At 40.7% G+C, this 18,959-nt stretch overlaps 1 protein-coding gene across 2 annotated transcripts in view; it reads right to left on the bottom strand.

Moving 5' to 3' along the window:
* Positions 1-11,120: 11,120 nt before the first annotated feature.
* Positions 11,121-18,959, bottom strand: part of OSBPL11 (oxysterol binding protein like 11) — a 102,010-nt gene continuing 94,171 nt past the window's right edge. For both annotated transcript variants that reach the window (XM_042232591.2, XM_004002992.5), the window contains one exon: positions 11,121-12,825. In XM_042232591.2, the coding sequence (XP_042088525.1) occupies positions 12,760-12,825 (66 nt within the window). In that variant the 3' untranslated portion in view covers positions 11,121-12,759. The remainder of the gene's footprint in view (positions 12,826-18,959) is intronic.

An 18,959-nucleotide genomic window follows, 5' to 3' on the forward strand; every position in this document is an offset into this window, starting at 1 on the left:
ACCACCCTCAAAAAGCAGCGGTTCCGAGGGCAGCAAAGTGAAGGGAAAGCCATGCTGTGAATGAGAACACTCAGGAATAGAATTAAATGAGGGAGGGCAGGACGCAGGAGAGAGAGCAGTATCTGGGATCTTACCCCTGCTTGAGAAGCAGCGTGTCCCAATACATGTTCAGAAAGGTGAACAAGAAACAGGCAAGAGACGGTTGTTGTGACTGATAACCTGTGGAGAGCTCTTCAGTTGTTTTCTCCTAAACTATTTTGTCCTTTTTATGGACATCTATAGAACAATAGGAGACTTCCTGAATACTAAAAATAATTTTAAATATGTAAATTTATACTGAACGTACTTTGCCCTGTCTTTATTCTTTTTTCTTTATTGTGTTCTGCTTCATTTATTTCCACCAGTCTATCTTCCAGCTCACGTAATTGTTCTTCTGCCTCACTTACTCTGCTGTTGATTCCCACCAGTGTATTTTTAATCTCAGTTATTGTGTTGTTGATTGTTGATTGTGGAATTTTTCTAGGTCCTTGTTAAACAAGACCTTGTGTCTTTTTGATCCATGCCTCCATTTATCTTCTAGATTTTGGGTCATCTTTACTAACATTACTTTGAATTGTTTTTCGGGCAGACTGCCGATTTCCTCTTCATTTGTTTGGTCTTATGGGTTTTTACCATTTTCCTCCATCTGCTGCTTATTTCTCTGTCTTTTCACTTTGCTTAATTGACTGTGTTTGGGGTCTCCTTTCTGCAGACTGGAAGGTCACAGTTGCTCTTAATTGTGGAGTCTGCCTGCCATGGGTGGGCTGGGCTAGCGCCTTGTGCAGTTTTCCTGTCTGGGGGGACTTGTGCCTGTGTTCTGATGGATGGGGCTGGATTTCATCTCTCTGGAAGGCAGTGCCATGGCCAGTAGTGTGTTTTGGGGTGTCTATGGGTTCAGTATGGCTTTGGGCAGCCTGTCTGCTAATATGCAAGGCTGTGATCCTGCTTTGCTGAAGGATTGGTGTAGGGCATCCAGCACTGGAGTTTGCCGGCTTTTGGGCGGAACATGGTCTTAGTGTTGAGATGGAGGCCTTTGGGAGGGCTCTTGCCTATTAATTTTCCATGGGGTTAGGCGTTCTCTGATAGTCCAAAGACAGGAGTTGATTCTCCTGCCTCTGGGGTTCCAGCTCAACCCCTTAAGCAGCGTCAAGACTTCACAGGGCACACAGCACAGAAGACAAAACACCTAGACTAATGGAGAAACAATTCTCAACATCCAAGATCACCCAAAGAGATTCACACACTTATACAAAGCAAAGAGGAGCGAAGAAGGAGAAAAAATGGGGGAAAAATTTCAAAAGAAAAGAGAGCAATCAAGTCAGTAACTTAACTCTTAAATGAAAACAGGTACTAAAAATTAGACTCTCAAATATACAAAATTAAAAACCAAAGATCAAATAACAAAAATCAAAAACGTGGAAAAAAATTAGACTCTCAAAATTATAAAATCAAAAACATCAAAAACAAAAAATATGTAATTTGTTTAAAAGGTGTCTCCATTTTTTAAGAAAAAATAGGTTACAAAAAATAAAAATTAAAGGAGTAATAAGGCCAATATGAGAAAAGAAGAAAAAGCAGGGGAGTGCAGAATAGAGAGAGTGGCAGTGTGAGGAATGTTCAAGCGATTCCTGTTTTCCTGCTGCAGTCGATCTGCCTATTCAGAAAGTCCTCCGATACATCCTGGAAGGTCTCTGAACCTGTTGTGGGTGGTGTGGGGTCAGCTTAGACTCAGATCTCCCCTTGCTCAAGCCTATACTTGCTTTCAAAATCTACAGTCGCCATGAAAGCACACCACCTCAGATTAATTGCAGGAATTTAAACCTCTGCACTTGCCACTTCTGGGGCGGGTTCCTCTTCCTTCCTTTGCTCACAGCTCTTGGTGTTCCACTTTGGTTTTGGGGTTGCCTCTTCTTCTCTCTCCAGTGCCTGTTCTCTGCCCATACATGAGGGGGCGAGAGTAGCCACATATTAGGACTCACTTGCTCAGTTGTGCTAGGAAGAGGCAGGGGTACAGCAGATACTGCTGGAGTGTGTAGGGAGTGCTTGCTATGGCTGGGCCCTGAGGGAGGTTGCCTAGCCTGGGGTGGGTCGGGTGCTTTCCTGGGGGAGTTGGTCCCAGGTTGTGACACCCTTGGCAGAGCCAAGCCACTCAGGCTTTCAGGAAAATGTGAGTAGTGACTGGCAGGTGCTCACAGCTTGATGGTAACTGTGATCTGTGGGGTCAAGACTAGATCTCCTGCCCCTGGCACTCATGCCTGCTTCTCTGCCTCTGGGACCTTAGACCGGTAGATCAGAGTCCTTTTATCTGTGAGCACATAGAGTTAGAACATGCGGCATTAGAGATTTCCCATGGGAATAATCTTTTGCTTCTCTGGTGGTCCCATATATCTCTCCCTTAAGAATTTGAATATGTCCTACACATTCCAGGGCTTCCCTGGTGGCTCAGATGGTAAAGAATTTGTCTGCACTGCAGGAAGAGCCAGGTTCGAGATCCCCTGGAGAAGGAAATGGCAAGCCACTCCAGTATTCTAGCCTGGAGAATCCCATGGACAGAGGAGCCTGGTGGGCTGCATTCCATGGGGTCACAGAGTTGGATACAACTGAGCGACTAACACACGCCTGTGGTCCCAGGGTTTTCCCTGATCCACTTCCACTGTGTCATATTAGCCCCTCAGAGTACCTTCATGGTAGTCAACCCCTATTCCTCTCACTGAGGACCAATCCCGAGGCCTGAGCCTCCATACCCAGCCCCTACTTGCCACAGCGTGCGAGCCAAAATGGTGAAGTTTCTCCATTTTGCCTTTGGTGCACCTGTCTCACTGTGCTTCCCTCTGAGGTTCTGAAGCTCCCCTCCTCTGACCTTGCTTGAGGGGTTTTCCTAGTATGCAGAAATCTTTTCTCCTTCACGACTCCTTCCCCAGGGTGAAGGCCCCCATCCCAAATTCTTTGTCTCCTTTTTTTGTCTTTTATCTTTTGCTCTACCTCATTCCGAGGAAATTGGCTTGCCTTTCTGTAAATCTGGGGTCTTCTGGCAGTATTCAGATGTTCTGTGGGAACTGTTCCACATGTAGATGATATTTTGATACATTTGTTGGGGAGAAGGTGGTCTTCCCATCCTATTCCTCCACCATCTTCTCTCCCTTTCTGCCCTGTGTTTAGACTGGTCGTTTTCTTGAGATTTTTTTCATGACCTCCTTCTCACATACTCATTAACCCCTTTCACTGAAGGCTGGCTTTTTTCTGTTCTGGCATATCTCACCTGGTTTACTAACAGACTGTCTCCTCTTCTAGGCTAATGGGGGAGTGGGGAGTATCTCACATCTCTGTGTCCCTAGCACTCAGCATATAGGTCTCCTGGATTAATAAATGAGTGGGGGGTGGGACAGAGCATATAAGACAAAACAAGCAAACAAATAATAAGAAACCACACTTTTACTTATTAAAGCCAGGTAGGTCTCCTGCCCACCCTAGCTCTCATTGTACCAGTCAGGCCAAAAGAAAGTTCTTCTTCTTCCAGCCCATGTAGGCATTTCCTCATACCTGAATGTTCTTTGGAAGGAATGATGCTAAAGCTGAAACTCCAGTACTTTGGCCACCTCATGCGAAGAGTTGACTCATTGGAAAAGACTCTGATGCTGGGAGGGATTGGAGGCAGGAGGAGAAGGAGATGACAGAGGATCAGATGGCTGGATGGTATCACCGACTTGATGGATGTGAGTTTGAGTGAACTCCGGGAGTTGGTGATGGACAGGGAGGCCTGGCGTGCTGCAATTCATGGGGTCATAAAGAGTCGGACACGACTGAGCAACTGAACTGAACTGAATTCTCCCTAAAACTGCAAGGGAGTAGGTACAAATGGTGATGGTGGAATGGTGGCCAGTGCTGCCTCCTTTCATATCCCTTCCCCAGTCCCAAGATGGGCCCTCCTCCCTAGTCCCTACCCCATGGGCCTGGTCCTGTGAGGACCCCAGCTTGGTTCCTGAGAATCATTTCCTTGAGCTAGAGAGGCACGAAGTGGAGTCACCATGTCCCTTTATGCTTCTGGGCCCTAAAGGCAGAGCTCTGCTTCTACCAGGGAGTGACTCTGAGCAGCCTTAGCATCCTCACTTCTCCGCTTTGTTAGTTAGGCAGGAAAAGCAGTGACATGGCAGAGATCTGAGTCAGCTGATTGGTTCCAGAAACCAACTTCAGCCCTAAGGGCAATGGGAGAGGAAGGGATTCTATTTTTTTTCCCCTATATAAATAACCCAAACTGGAGATCATCAGTAAGATATTATCCGAGAGATCCTCTAATCAACCCCTTCATTTTTCTGATGAGGGCCAGGAAGCCCAGAGAGGCAGTTAGACTTACACATAGTCAGCACTAGTAGCAGTAGTAGTGTTGGTTGCTCGATCATGTCCAACTCTTTGCAACCCCATGGACTGTAGCCCACGAGGCTCCTCTGTCCACAGAATTCTCCAGGCAAGAATACTAGAGTGGGTAGCTATTCCCTTCTCCATGGGATATTCCTGACCCAGGGATCAAACCCGGTCTCCTGCATTGCAGACAGATTCTTTATCATCTGAGCCACCAGGGAAGCACATAGTCAGCACTAACAACCAGCTAATAGCAGAAGGTGGTTGGGACAGAGCTCACTAGCTCCAAACTCTGACTGAGGGGCAGAGAGTGCCTGGCTTAGCTTCCTCTAAAGGCCAGAGTAAGCCATTTCCTTGTCTGGAGGGATGGAGGAGGAGTTTTTTCCCTTCCACTTCAGGCAGAATGAGGTGCTGGGAAGACAACCACAGCTATCTATCAACACCAGTGAATAAATGAATAAATTGTGGTATATTCCAAACAATTCATCAATAAAAAAGAATATACAAATCAACATGGATAAATAGCAGATAATTATGCTGAATGGAATAAGTCAGCACCCCCTGTCCCCGCCCCTGCCCCACAAAAGACCATACTGTTTGATTCTGTTAACAAATCTGTGATACAAAGCAGTTAGTGATGTAATGGGTTGAATGATGATCTCCAAAATGATATTCCATATCCCAATTCCTGGAACCTATGAATGTTACCTTACTTAGATAAAAGGTCTTTGCAAGTGTAATAAAGGATCCTGAGATGAGCTCACCATCCTAAATTATGCTGGTGGGCCTTAAATTCAATGTCAAGTGTCCTTACAATACAATACATTGATATAAGAAGTTCCCTGGAAATGGGAAAGAAGATGGGGAGAGGTGGAAAGGAGAGATTACAAAGAATTGAGTCAACTTTCGGGAATGATAAATATTTTCACTATCATGACTGTGATACTGTTTCATGGATGGATACATATGTCAAAACTTATCAAATTGTACACTTTAAGTCCATTATACAGTAACAGAACTGTTAAAAAGATGAAAGATCCATGGATCCAAAACAAGACTCCACTTGCAATATTTTGGCTTTTTGGAAGTAACATTGACATATGGTGCATTCTCAGGAAATTGATCATGAGAGAACGTACCATCATATGAAGAACAGCTAAATAACACCAGAATACTAAAATTGGGAGGATGAACATACATATAAATATATATAGTAATAAAATATATTAAGTATTGTGACGTACCAGTTAAAATATTCTCATCTTATATGAACTTCATTAGAATCGACATCAATGATATCCTTGTAGTGAGACAGATTTTGGTTCAAATAACTTCCTAAAGTCAGTACCTGTCCACAGATATGATAGTGGTTGGAGGAGCTAGTTAGTGGTAGACTACCTGTCGAGACGGACAGAGGAGCCTGGTGGGCTAGTCCATGAGGTCGTGAATGAGCCAGACGCAACTTAGCAACTAAAGAACAACAATATGTCTCAAGATCATAGAGTGGAAGCCTCTCTGAATTGTGTTTCATCTTCTGTTTTTCATGAATTTTTATCCTCTCCAATTTCTGTTTTTTCCCTCTTGTTTTGCTGGAGCATATACTTTAGAAGTTTCCAGAAAAGGAAATGCTGGCATAAAATTTTGAAATCTTGAATGTCAGATTTGTCTTTTGGCTGGGAATAAAATTCTAGGCAAAATTGGAGGTATTACTCTTTTGCCTCTTAGCTTTAAGTGATGTTATCGAGAAGGCTGGTACTATTCTCTTTTTAGAATCTTCCCTCTATCCTTGCCTCCATATGTGCTAAGTTGCTTCAGTTGTGTCCGACTTTGCACAACTGTATGGACTTTGCCTGCCAGTCTCCTCTGTTTGTGGGATTCTCCAGGCAAGGATTCTGGAGTGGGTTGCCATGCCCTCCTTCAGGGAATCTTCCTGACCCAGGGATGCTGGAACCTGCATCTCTTATGTCTCCTGCGTTGGCAGCAAGTTCTTTACCACTAGCACCACCTAGGATGCCCTCTCTATCCTTAGCGTTATGAAATTTCACAATATGCTTTGGTTTGGGCTTTTGTTTTTTCCCCTATTGTGCAGGGTATTCATGGCATTTTCAAATGAATTCACATCATTTATTTCTGGTAAATTTTACATATATACAAATATCTAAATAGTATCATCCTTTCCATTGGTTTTCTTTTCCTGGAATCCCCACTAGTTACATGGTAGACTTCCTGGACTGCATCTCCCATTTTCATATTATTTCTCTCCTATTGTCCATAGTCTGTCCTTTCGTTCTATTTAGTGAAAGCTTTTTCTCTTATCCTCTAGAACATCTATTGAGTGGCTAATTTGAACTGTCATATTTAAAATTTCCAAGACCAGTGCCTGTTTCTGAACAGTCCATTGAAAAAATAGCATTTTGTTCATGTTTCATAGAAGCAAAACCATCTAAAGGTTTAATTTTTTCTGAAATTATTTCCCCCAACTTCCTAAATTATCTCCTTCCTCTACTTTCTCTTCTCCTGTTTGCTTTGATCTCTTTTTTATGTTGGAAGCTTTCCTGAAATGTCTGCTGAAACTTAGCTATTAAAATGAAGTGTGATGTTGTGTATATATAGTGTGTGGAGGAACACAGATGTGTGTAGTGTGTTGGAGACAGGGTAGAGAGTTATGTTGAAGGAGTTGGTGACTTAGAGTTACTAACAGAGTTGTCAGCTGAGCTTTTTGTTGGTGGACCCTTTAAATTTATCATAGGACTTTTTGTTTTCTGGAGTTTTACTCCAGAAAATGTATCTTTTAATCTCTCACCTAAGGGTTTAAGCCTGACTGCCAGTATTTTGGGAATGGGATAGAGGAAGGGGCTGAAAGGTCTCACTTTTACTAACTTGTTCTCTGTTTTTCAGTTTAATAATTTGTGTTCTTGAATTGGGAACCTCTCTGGTTAAATCTGGAAAAGGCAATGGCACCCCATTACAGTACTCTTGCCTGGAAATTCCCATGGACAAAGGAGCCTGGTAGGCTGCAATCCGGGGTCGCTAAGAGTCAGGCACGACTGAGCGACTTCCCTTTCACTTTTCACTTTCACTCATTGGAGAAGGAAATGGCAACCCACTCCAGTGTTCTTGCCTGGAGAATCCCAGGGACAGAGGAGCCTGATGGGCTGCCGTCTATGGGGTCGCACAGAGTCGGACACGACTGAAGCAACTTAGCAGCAGCAGCAGCAGCAGCAGCAGCAGCAGCAGCAGCAGCAGCTGGTTAAATCTCTCCATGTCTTTTGTAGGGATGAACAAGGGTAAGTCACCTGGATGCATTGTTTGGAGCTTCTTATGCAGACTTTAAACCAACATTCTTGATTTCGTCTCAATGCTAAACTCTGCCTTTCACGTTATCGAGGTATCTGGGTTTTGGAAAGACCAATATATAGCCTTACCTGTGTCAACATACCATTTTCAGGAATTTAGTTTCCTCTCTCATCTAAGTCTGTGAGGATACAGAGAGTATTTACCATATCTGAGTCCAGTGCATCAATCAGCTCTAAAAGGAATACTCAGCAGATGTTTGTTGAATGAATGAAACTCTACCTAAGTGACCTGAAGTGAGCACTAAACTTTCTGAGCAATAATTTCTTCATCTGTACAGTATGAACACTCATCCCTGAGTTTACAACTTCACAGGGTTGTCTGAACATTAAGTGAAAATGCTTTGTAAGAATTTCCTTTGCAATTTGGTTTTTGGACCAAATAGGAATTTTTGTTGTTGTTGCTGTTGTTTATGCCACTAGAATATATATTTTATTAGAATTTTCATGTGTATGAGCTTTGTCTTTTTTATCCCCCATATGGTAGAATCTGGAGAAGGGAATGGCAGTCCACTCCAGAATTCCTTCCTGCCTGGAGAATTCCATGGACAGAGAAGCCTGGCAGGCTACAGTCCATAGGGTCGCAAAGAGTCGAACATGACTGAGTGACTAACACACACATGGTAGAATCATCTTATATTCACTTTTCTACTATCTCTGGTGAATCATCACTCAGTTTCCAGTCACTGTAGCAGCTAAAAAGAATCTCTCCAAAGTGTAGATTCTGGAGTAATCACACCAATTTGCCTTTCTATAGGAACACACTGAATAGAAGTTAGCTTTTATCTTAAGGCAATATTTTTAACAAAATTTCAGACTTACCAAATTAACTAATAAATCTTAAGAATCCATCTAGACAGCATATTAAAAAGCAAAGACATTACTTTGCCCACAAAGGTCCGTTTAGTTAAGGCTATGGTTTTTCCAGTAGTTGTGTATGGATGTGAGAGTTGGACTATAAAGAAAGCTGAGTGCCAAAAACCTGATGTTTTTGAATTACGGTGTTGAAGAAGGCTCTTGAGAGTCCCTTGGACTGCAAGGAGATCCAACCAGTCCATCCTAAGGAAATCAGTCCTGAATACTCATTGGAAGGATTGATATTGAAGCTGAAACTCCAATACCTTGGCCACCTGATGCGAAGAGCTGACTCATTTGAAAAGACCCTGATTCTGGGAAAGATTGAAGGTAGGAGGAAAAGGGGATGACAGAGGATGAGATGGTTGGATGGCATCACCAACTCAATGGACATGAGTTTGAGTAAACTCCGGGAGTTGGTGATGGACAGGGAGGCCTGGCGTGCTGCAGTCCGTGGGGTCACAAAGAGTCGGACACGACTAAGTGACTGAACTGAAGAATCCATCTGTAGAAGTTGGTTCATCAAGTACCAGATATTTACAGTGAGAGTAATATATGAAGATTATGGAGTGAGGAACTCAATACTTTTTTTCTTATTTTTAGTGACAAGTAGGTATTACAGTTGATGGTCACAACTTGCAGAGTTCAGTGAATCAACATACAGCTGCCATACCTCACCCAATACCTAACCTAAAAGTCAGAATACCTACTTTTTGTCACTTCCAGTCTTGGACTTCTTAACGTACAATTTCTCATAGCCAGAACGAAAGTGTTTATTTAAAACTTTGGCCCAAAAGATAAGACACAATTGCTTCAAAAACTGCTTCCCTGGCCAATTAACAAGGTGTAGACTAAAAGAACAAAACAAAAACCAGAAAAGGCCTCTACCTCTTGTTAGGTGAGTAAACTGCAGTAGATGTCAAGAAAAGGTCAGGGACTTCCCTCGTGGTACAGTGGATAAGAATCTGCCTGGCGATGCAGGGGACCTGGGTTTGATCCCTGGTCCGGGAAGATCCTACCTCCTGCAGAACAATTGAGCTTCTGTGCCACAACCACTGAGTCTGAGCTCTAGAGCCCAAGAGCAGCAGCCCACATGCTCAACTACTGAAGGCCGTGCATCTAGGGCCTGTGCTCTGCAACAAGAGAAGTCACTGCAATGAGAAGCCCAGGCGTCACAATGAGCAGTACCTCCCATTTGCTCCAAGTAGATAAAGTCCATGCACAGCCATAAAGATGGAGGGAAACCAAAAATAAATAAATGAAAAATAAATGAATAATATATTTTAAAAAGGGACTCATAGGTTATTATTATTTGTTTTTTAAAGGACAAGGTAAAACAGTTACCCTAAAGTGGTATTACTTCACTTCTGTCAACATGGGGAGATTTCAATTACTTTAAATGTATTTTTAACAAGAATTTAAAAAATCTTATCTCAGTAATTCTTAAAATGGTTCAAAAATTCAGAGAAATAAATGAGCATTCAAATGGTTCAAAGAACAAAACAAAAACTTCTATTACAGTTTACTTAAGTAGTAAAATGAAAATATTTCATTAAAACACATACACACACACACACAACTAAGTTTACTCCCTTATCTTCCCAAAAGGTTCCTGAAGGTAAGGATTTAAAATCAATGTCCTGGGCTTCCTTGGTGGCTCAGTGGTAAAGAATCCACCTGCCAATGTAGGAGATGTGGGTTCGATCCCTGATTCAGGAAGATCGCACATGCCGTGGAACAACTAAGCTCCTGTGCCACAACTGCTGAGCCTGCATTCGAGCCTGGGAGCCGCAACTACTGAGCCACTACTGAAGCCTGTACACCCTAAAGCCCATGCTCTGCAACAAGAGAGGCTACTGCAAACCGCAACTAGAGATTAGCCCCTGCTCTCTGCAACCAGACAAAACCCACCCAGCAATGAAGATCCAGGACAGACAAAAATAAATAAATTACTAAAAAAAAATCCACATCATTCTCAAATCCAAAAGAGAGGATATATATATATGTACACACACATATATGTACAGCTGACTCATTTTGCTGTACAGCAGAAACATTGTAAAACAACTAATTCCAATAAAAAAATAAAATATGGAGAAGGAAATGGCAACCCATCCCAGTACTCTTGCCTGGAAAACGCCATGGACAGAGGAGCCTGGTAGGCTACAGTCCATCACATTGCAAGAGTCAGACACAACTTAGCAACTAAACCATCTACCACCACAAAGTGAATACATGCCTAAAGATAACATGTGAAAAGGATATTTGCCATATACTAGCTAGTTTCTTTGGGGGAGGGTGGAAATCAAGGAAGACTTGGGTTATTTTTTCATCAACTTCCATTTTATACTTATTTATAATGACCATTGTTTTTACTAATACTGTAAAACTATGAAAAATGAATAAAATACTAAAAGTTTCTTGTAAAAAAATAAATAAAATAAATGCCCTTCTCAAATGAACAGAGCAATAACTCCAACTTTCTATTTCTCTCTACTCATAAAATAGACAAAGGCATCACTGTTGTCCAGTTTTATTATTTTTTAATCTTTCCAACACATGAACTATAATTCATTTTGAGATTTTTTTCAGTGCATTTCACAGCAAAAATGAACAAGGGAATCATTAAAATGGTTGTACATAAACCAATTATTTTCTTACAATTTATAATTTGTTGAAAAAATTATTTTGCTGTTTTTATCCTATTAACCCCCTTCAATAAAACACAATTTATCAGCGCACAAAGCTTAAATGTCTTATGTTGATGCAACAGATACAGCCACCTACAATGGCTGATGAATAATAGCTATATGTTACACACACTGATTGGAAGACCACATCAGGAGAAACAGAGTAAGGCACCACTCTTGAAAAATTAAGGTAGCTTGCAGTAAAACAAGTGTTGAGTACCATAAGGAGGCGCTCAATAAATACTCGAATGAATGATGAAAGCCATAATTAGCACTATTCTTTTGTCAGTAATTCTTTAACCTCAAAATACTTTAAAAAAAAAAAAAAAAAGATTTGTACCTGAATACAACTTCCTGATAGCTTTTTTCCTGGTATCTTTTTTATTTCATACTCTTTCTTCGGCATTTGAGTTTCCTTGAAAAGAAAGCAAAACCATACCATACATGCACTTAGTCACATATTCAAATTCTGAATTACTGACAAATAGGAATAGTTGTTTTAAATTTTGAGTGAACAGAGGTAAAATAAAGCATACTTATCCAGAGGGATAGCACATAATACTGGATATTAACCTACAAACAAAAAAAAGGTAAGGAAAACAGTAAGTTTTATTTTTAAATATCTGCTATGTTCTTTAATGCCTCAGTTCTTAAGAAAGGCGAAAATCTCATCATATTGACAGGAACACATTTTAAAAAATTGTCTCTCAAGTATAATATTTAATAAAACTAGTTATTGAAAAATGTTCTGAAATTTTTCAAGTCAATGTTGTTTTCAAGTATATTAAAATGCTCAGAAGAAAAAATTCTCCATGGTTATAATTCTAATCAATTTATAAATATACTTTTTAAAAGAGAGTTCCAACACAGGTGGATAATGGATAAGTTCCTCAGACACAGGCACACAGTCTCTTTGAAGAACAGAATACCTTGTTATGACAACCTGGTTGATTTTTTTTTTAACACTGATTTCAGGCACAATGGCTGAAGCCACTTCTGGGTCATCTTCTTCCTCCTCTTGGTCTGTTGTAAGAGTAGCGAATACTTCAGCTACTAACAGAAAGCAAAGCACAAACGCTAAAAGAGACTTCAATTTTCACTATAAAGAAATTAAAATCACTGAGTTCTCATTGTTGTGTTTATCTGCTGCCCCCATGCAAAAACAGGGGATTCAAACTTAGCTTCTGGAGCAGAAACTGGATAAGAGATTAATCATCTAATAATTCAGGTGAAAGGTTTTCAGATGATATTGCTCACATCACAGGAACAGCTTGGTGAGAAGTCCGTCGTGCTTCTTCAACACTTTGGTCGTGCTGCAGTTCTATGGTGCCCTAGTCAGTACATTCGTGTGTAATCAGTTTCAGTCTGTGCAATCAGGAAGCAGGTCACTCAGTGCAATGACTCCATACTGGGAGGGTTTAGGGTAAACAGAGTAGTTCATTTAGTTGAGTCTTAGACAGTATATGTCACTCTGCTGGTTGTGTTGTTGGAATTATTTTCCAAAGGGGTTTGTGATAAACCCAGCCATCTCCCTGAAACAAGCAGAAAAACAAATTAAAGAACCATTCCTCTAGTATTTTCAGAACCAAAACTAGATGCCATGCTTTTACTGGAATGGAATTCTATTTTCACATTTAAACACAAGTTTTTAAAGAAAAGATCTCTTTTGCTTAAGACATCAAAAAGTATGTGTGGTTTAGCTACGATTAGGTGAGAAGTTCTGGTCTGTGAAGACCTAGTTTGTGCTCCATGCGGAAGTCATCTGTAGCAATTCTGCTACTTTTACCAAGATGCTTCAGACAGCCTCACCCATGGAGTGACAGGCAGCAGGTGGAGCACGAAAAACTGTCACCAAGGTACCAGCTGTTTTCTACATGGCAAATGGCATTCTAGTAGCTGAGTATTGTTTTCTAGTTCTTTCCTGACTCTACCCCTTAGCTTTCCCTGGTTCCTGTGAACAGAAGGTTACCAAAAGGAGATAAAGTTAGTCAAAGAGTTTACTAAAGACAAGAGAAGACCAAGTGAGGAAAAAAGTGCGGTCGAGAATGCATGAGGCAGCATACTGGGGTAAAAGCTTGGCAGAGCTGAGGTCACGGTAGCTAAGACTGAAATTTAGTGTTTCTGCAATGAGGTTAGGTAAGTCAGATTTGAACCTCTGTCTATAATCCCTATATCGACTTCAATATATCTGCATTAAATTAAAAAAATATATATTTACAATACCCTGTCCCCAAAATGACTTATGGTTAGCAATTATGTGGCTCATAGTGACAAGACTCTCTCCTTGACTAAACTTTAGAAGTTAAGACTCCTTTGTCTCTAGTTTTGCCTAAGCCTTCTAGGCCTGCTGAACTCAGTTTTAGCCAAAAAAATCCCAATGAACCAGTTTATCAAGAATCCTCTCATCTTTGATATCCAATGAAACTCCTCTCCTCCCACCTTCAATCTAACCACGGGCCTCCCTCGATCCATCATCACTGACATCTGACCAAGGTCTCTTGGTAATTTTCTATCCACTCCCTCATCCTACATGCTGGCTACAAACTCCTACTTAGCCCCATATTCAGCGTTGAATTCAATCTTTCTCCTCTATTGCAATATTCTGATGTCATTTAATCACATTACAGAATGCTAGGTTTACAAGTTAACCTGTGCCATCTGACCATCTCATTTCAAAGAGAAAATGGGGGCTCTGACAAGTGAAAAGAGCAGCCCAAGTTCACCCAGGAAGGGACAGAGTTTCTTCCAGTACAACTTTTGCATATCTACCTACACTTAAAAATAAGAATTTCACTTATTTATCTTTATTTTTGGCTGTGATAGGTCTTTGTTGCTGCATGGGCTTTCTCCCAGTTGCGGTGCACAGGCTTCTCATTGTGGTGGCTTCTCTTGTTGCGGCATTTGGGGTCTAGGGTGTGTGGGCTTCAGTAGTTGTGGCTCCCAGGCTCTAGAGCACAGGCTCAATAGTTGGGGGGTTTAGCTGCTCTGTGACATGTGGGATCTTCCCAGATCAGAGATAGAACCTGTGTCTCCTGCACTGGCAGGTGGATTCTTTACCACTGAGCCACCACGGAAGTTTAGCACCTACCTACATTTTACAGGTGAGGAAACTGAAGTGAGAAATGGTAAATAAACTATCCAAGGTATGAGCTGGAGTGGAAACTTAGCACATCTGACTCCAATATGGCCCACTATTCTGTAAAAGCCTCCCTGCTTGCATTTATACACATCTTAAGAAATTTTAAATATCCATTTAAGAGGATACAACCAACAGATTCTGATGAGTGTGTATAATCACAAAAGGGAAGAAACAGAAGATCTAATTTATTTTCTTGGGCTTGAAAATCACCGCAGACAGTGACTGCTGCCACGAAATAAAAAGATGCTTGCTCCTTGGAAGAAAAGCTATGACAAACCTAGATAGCATATTAAAAAGCAGAGACATCCCTGGAGAAGGGAATGGCAACCCACTCCATTATTCTCAACTGGAGAATCCCAAAGACAGAGGAGCATGATGGGCTATAGTCCATGGTGTTGCAAGGAATTGGGAAAAAAAGAAAAAAAAAGCAGAGACATCACTTTGCCGACAAAGGTCCACAGAGTCAAGCTATGGTTTTTCCAGTAGTCACGTACGGATATGAGAGTTGGACCACAGAAGAAGGCTGAGCACCAAAGAATTGATGCTTTCAAACTGTTGTGCTGGAGAAGACTCTTCAGAGTCCCTTGGACAGCAAGGAGATCAAACCAGTCTATCCTGAAGGAAATCAACCCTGAATATTCATTGGAAGGACTGATGCTGAAGCTAAAGCTCCAATACTTCGGCCACCTGTTGTGAAGAGATGACTCATTAGAAAAGACCCTGAAGCTGTGAAAGATTGAGGGCAGGAAGAAGGGGACAACAGAGGACAAGATGGTTGGATGGCATCACTGATTCAATGGACATGAATTTGAGCAAACTCCAAGAGATAGTAAAGGATAGGGAAGCCTTGCGTACTGCAATCCATAGCGTCCAAAAGAGGTGGACATGACTAAGCAACTGAACAAAGGCAAAGAAGATCTAATAAACTAAATGTCAATGAGAAATGGTTAGGAAAAGAGGGTGGGTATTACCAAGTGATTCTAGAAACACTTAAGTTCACCTATACTTTCTCAGATTATTCTCCTTGTTTTATACCAAAAGACTCTATTCCATACTCCATCTAAAGCCAATTTCAAACTGGTCTGTAATTGGTCTGACAGCAATAATGAAAGTACCAAACAAATGAAAAAGTTCTTGTTACTCATAATAATATGGATAAAACACCTACTATGTATCTAGCATTCTGTTTAGGACCACAGGAAGACAAAACAGACTTATCAGTAATATGATTTTTCTTAGCAAAGAGCCATACCTGATGGCAAGAGCTCCAAAGTTGTTATGAACCTTGGGGTACCAGCTTCAACTAGCTCATCAGCCTCATTTATACTCTGCAGTGCTTCTCAGAGCACAAGCCATGGTCCTGTCATACACAGGATGTGACTTGACTGTGCCATGAGCTTCAGTTCAGTTCAGTTCAGTTGCTCAGTCGTGTCCCACTCTTTGTAACCCCATGAACCACAGCCTGTCAGATCTCCCTGTCCGTCACCAACTTTCGGAGTTTACTCAAACTCATGTCCATTGAGTCGGTGATGCCACCCAACCATCTCATCCTATGTCGTCCCCTTCTCCTCCCGCCTTCAATCTTTCCCAGCATCAGGGTCTTTTCAAATGAGTCAGTTCTTTGCATCAGGTGGCCAAAGTATTGGAGTTTCAGCTTCAGCATCAGTCCTTCCAATGAATATTTAGAATTGATTTCCTTTAGGATGGACTGGTTGGATCTCCTTGCTGTCCAAGGGATTCTCAAGAGTCTTCTCCAACACTACATTTCAAAAGCATCAATTCTTTGGTGCTCAGCTTTCTTTATAGTCCAACTCTCACATCCATACATGACTACTGGAAAAACCATAGCTTTGAATAGACAGACCTTTGTTGACAAAGTAATGTCTCTGCTTTTTAATATGCTGTCTAGGTTGGTCATAACTTTCCTGCCAAGGAGTAAGCATCTTTTAATTTCATGGCTGCAGTCACCATCTGCAGTGATTTTGGAGTCCCAAAAAATAAAGTCAGCCACTGTTTTCACTGTTCCCCCATCTATTTGCCATGAAGTGATGGGACCAGATGCCATGATCTTCATTTTCTGAATGTTGAGCTTTAAGTCAACTTTTTTATTCTCCTCCTTCACTTTCATCAAGAGGCTCTTTAGTTCCTCTTCACTTTCTGCCGTAAGGGTGATGTCATTTGCATATCTGTGGTTATTGATATTTCTCCCAGCAATCTGGATTCCAGCTTGTGCTTCATCCAGTCCAGCATTTCTCATGATGTACTCTGCATAGAAGTTAAATAAGCAGGGTGACAATATACAGCCTTGATGTACACCTTTTCCTATTTGGAACCAGTCTGTCGTTCCATGTCCAGTTCTAACTGTTGCTTCTTAAGCTGAATACAGATTTCTTAGGAGGCGGGTCAGGTGGTCAGTATTCCTATCTCTTTAAGAATCTTCCAGTTTGTTGTAATCCACACAGTCAAAGGCTTTGTCATAGTCAATAAAGCAGAAATGGATGTTTTTCTGGAACTCTCTTGCTTTTTTGATCATCCAGTGGATGTTGGCAACTTGATCTCTGGTTCCTTTGCCTTTTCTAAAACCAGCTTGAACATCTGCAAGTTCATGGTGCATGTATTGCTGAGGCCTGGCTTGGAGAATTTTGAGCATTACTTTGCTTGTGTGTGAGATGAGTGCAATTGTGCAGTAGTTTGAGCATTCTTTGGTATTGCCTTTCTTTGGGATTGGAATGAAAACTGACCTTTTCCAGTCCTGTGGCTACTGTTGAGTTTCCCAAATTTGCTGCCATATTGAATGTAGCACTTTCACAGCATCATCTTTTAGGATTTGAAATAGCTCAACTGGAATTCCATCACCTCCACTAGCTTTGTTTGTAGTGATGCTTCCTAAGGCCCACTTGACTTCACATTCCAGGATGTCTGGCTCTAGGTGAATGATTACACCATCATGATCATCTGGGTCATGAAGATCTTTTTTGTTTAGTTCTTCTGTATATTCTTGCCACCTCTTCTTAATATCTTCTACTTCTGTTAGGTCCATACCATTTCTGTCCTTTACTGTGCTCATCTTTGCATGAAATGTTCCCTTGCTATCTCTAATTTTCTTGAAGTGATCTCTAGTTTTTCCCATTCTATTGTTTTCCTCTATTTCTTTGCACTGATCACTGAGGAAGGTTTTCTTTTCTCTCCTTGCTATTCTTTGGAACTCTTCATTCAGGTGGGTATATCTTTCCTTTTCTCCTTTGCCTTTCACTTCTCTTCTCCATGAGCTTAGGCAATCAATATTTGTCATAAAATCTTATGTATCTATTTTGTAGCACTGTGCCATGGCACACCATTTAGAAAGTAATCTTACATCTTATCACCTGAAGGGGCCCAAACGTGAGTCAGCATCTCCAATCTACTGTTCCATCAAGCAGCTAGTTAAGATTACTTAGGTGGGAAGAAAATCACTATTTTACTGGACAATTGCCATATCTTGCTACCACTTTCTGCATCTGTCTATTTAACATCATAAAATATAATAAAGGTATTAAGTGGTAGGCTCTTAATAATAATCTGTCAAATAAAGAATGAATGAGAAGTAGCATGTTTCCATGTCATGTTAGTTGAAAGATACAGGAGGCCTGTCTTTTAAATTTGGTTGCATCTTTTACCATTACAGTTTCTTGCTCTTAGCCAATAGAGTTCATTTTTAATGATTTATAGAAATCTTCCCTTAGAAAATTTTTACTGTGTTTGGTATATCTGCTTTCTTAGTGAGCTTGGAATGAAAAAAATCCAAGGTTACCAAACTTTAATTTTGCAGAGTAATTACAATGATTTTATCTTTTCATATAAAAAGAGATGGAAAGGACTTTCCCTTCAATTCCTATCCATGAAAACAGTTGGTATTTATATCAGATATCCAAAGATGAGAAAAATTAAAGCGATGAAATTACTATAATAAATAATGTGCTTTTAAGAGTAATAGCTATGCAAAATTCATATTCAAATTACTTTTCCAGATTTTCTCCTGACAGACCAATGGAAATTCAATGAGTTTCCTTAGACTTGGCTATGGACAAGAAAACTTCTTCTGGCATTGGCTCTGGTCCATTATTCACCTTACTCTGAGTTCTACCAAACAGTAATAAACAAAACAAAACCTTTAAATTTAGAAAAGACTTTAGAAATCATTTAGTCTTAACTGCAAAACCAGTGAATTAAACTCTTCTATATAAGCTTTAGTCTCTTATATGAGCTTAGTGATGGGAACTCATTACTATAAAATGTACACTTGTTATTATTGGACATTTTTATTGATAAACAATTCTTTCTAATGTTAAGCTCTTAGAACTAGGCCTAGCTCAACTCTGCTATCCAAGTTGACAAAAAACTTTAATGTGAAAGCCTATATATATTTGAAGAAAGCTATAATGAATGGCCCCAATTTTCTGTTTTCAGTCTAAACACTCACCATTTCATCCTTTTATCCTTAAGCACTGTAGATTCTAGCCACTTCACCATCCTCTGGGTGGTCAATTA

The sequence above is a fragment of the Ovis aries genome, chromosome 1 (genome assembly GCF_016772045.2).
Source record: "Ovis aries strain OAR_USU_Benz2616 breed Rambouillet chromosome 1, ARS-UI_Ramb_v3.0, whole genome shotgun sequence".
Lineage (NCBI taxonomy): Eukaryota > Metazoa > Chordata > Mammalia > Artiodactyla > Bovidae > Ovis > Ovis aries.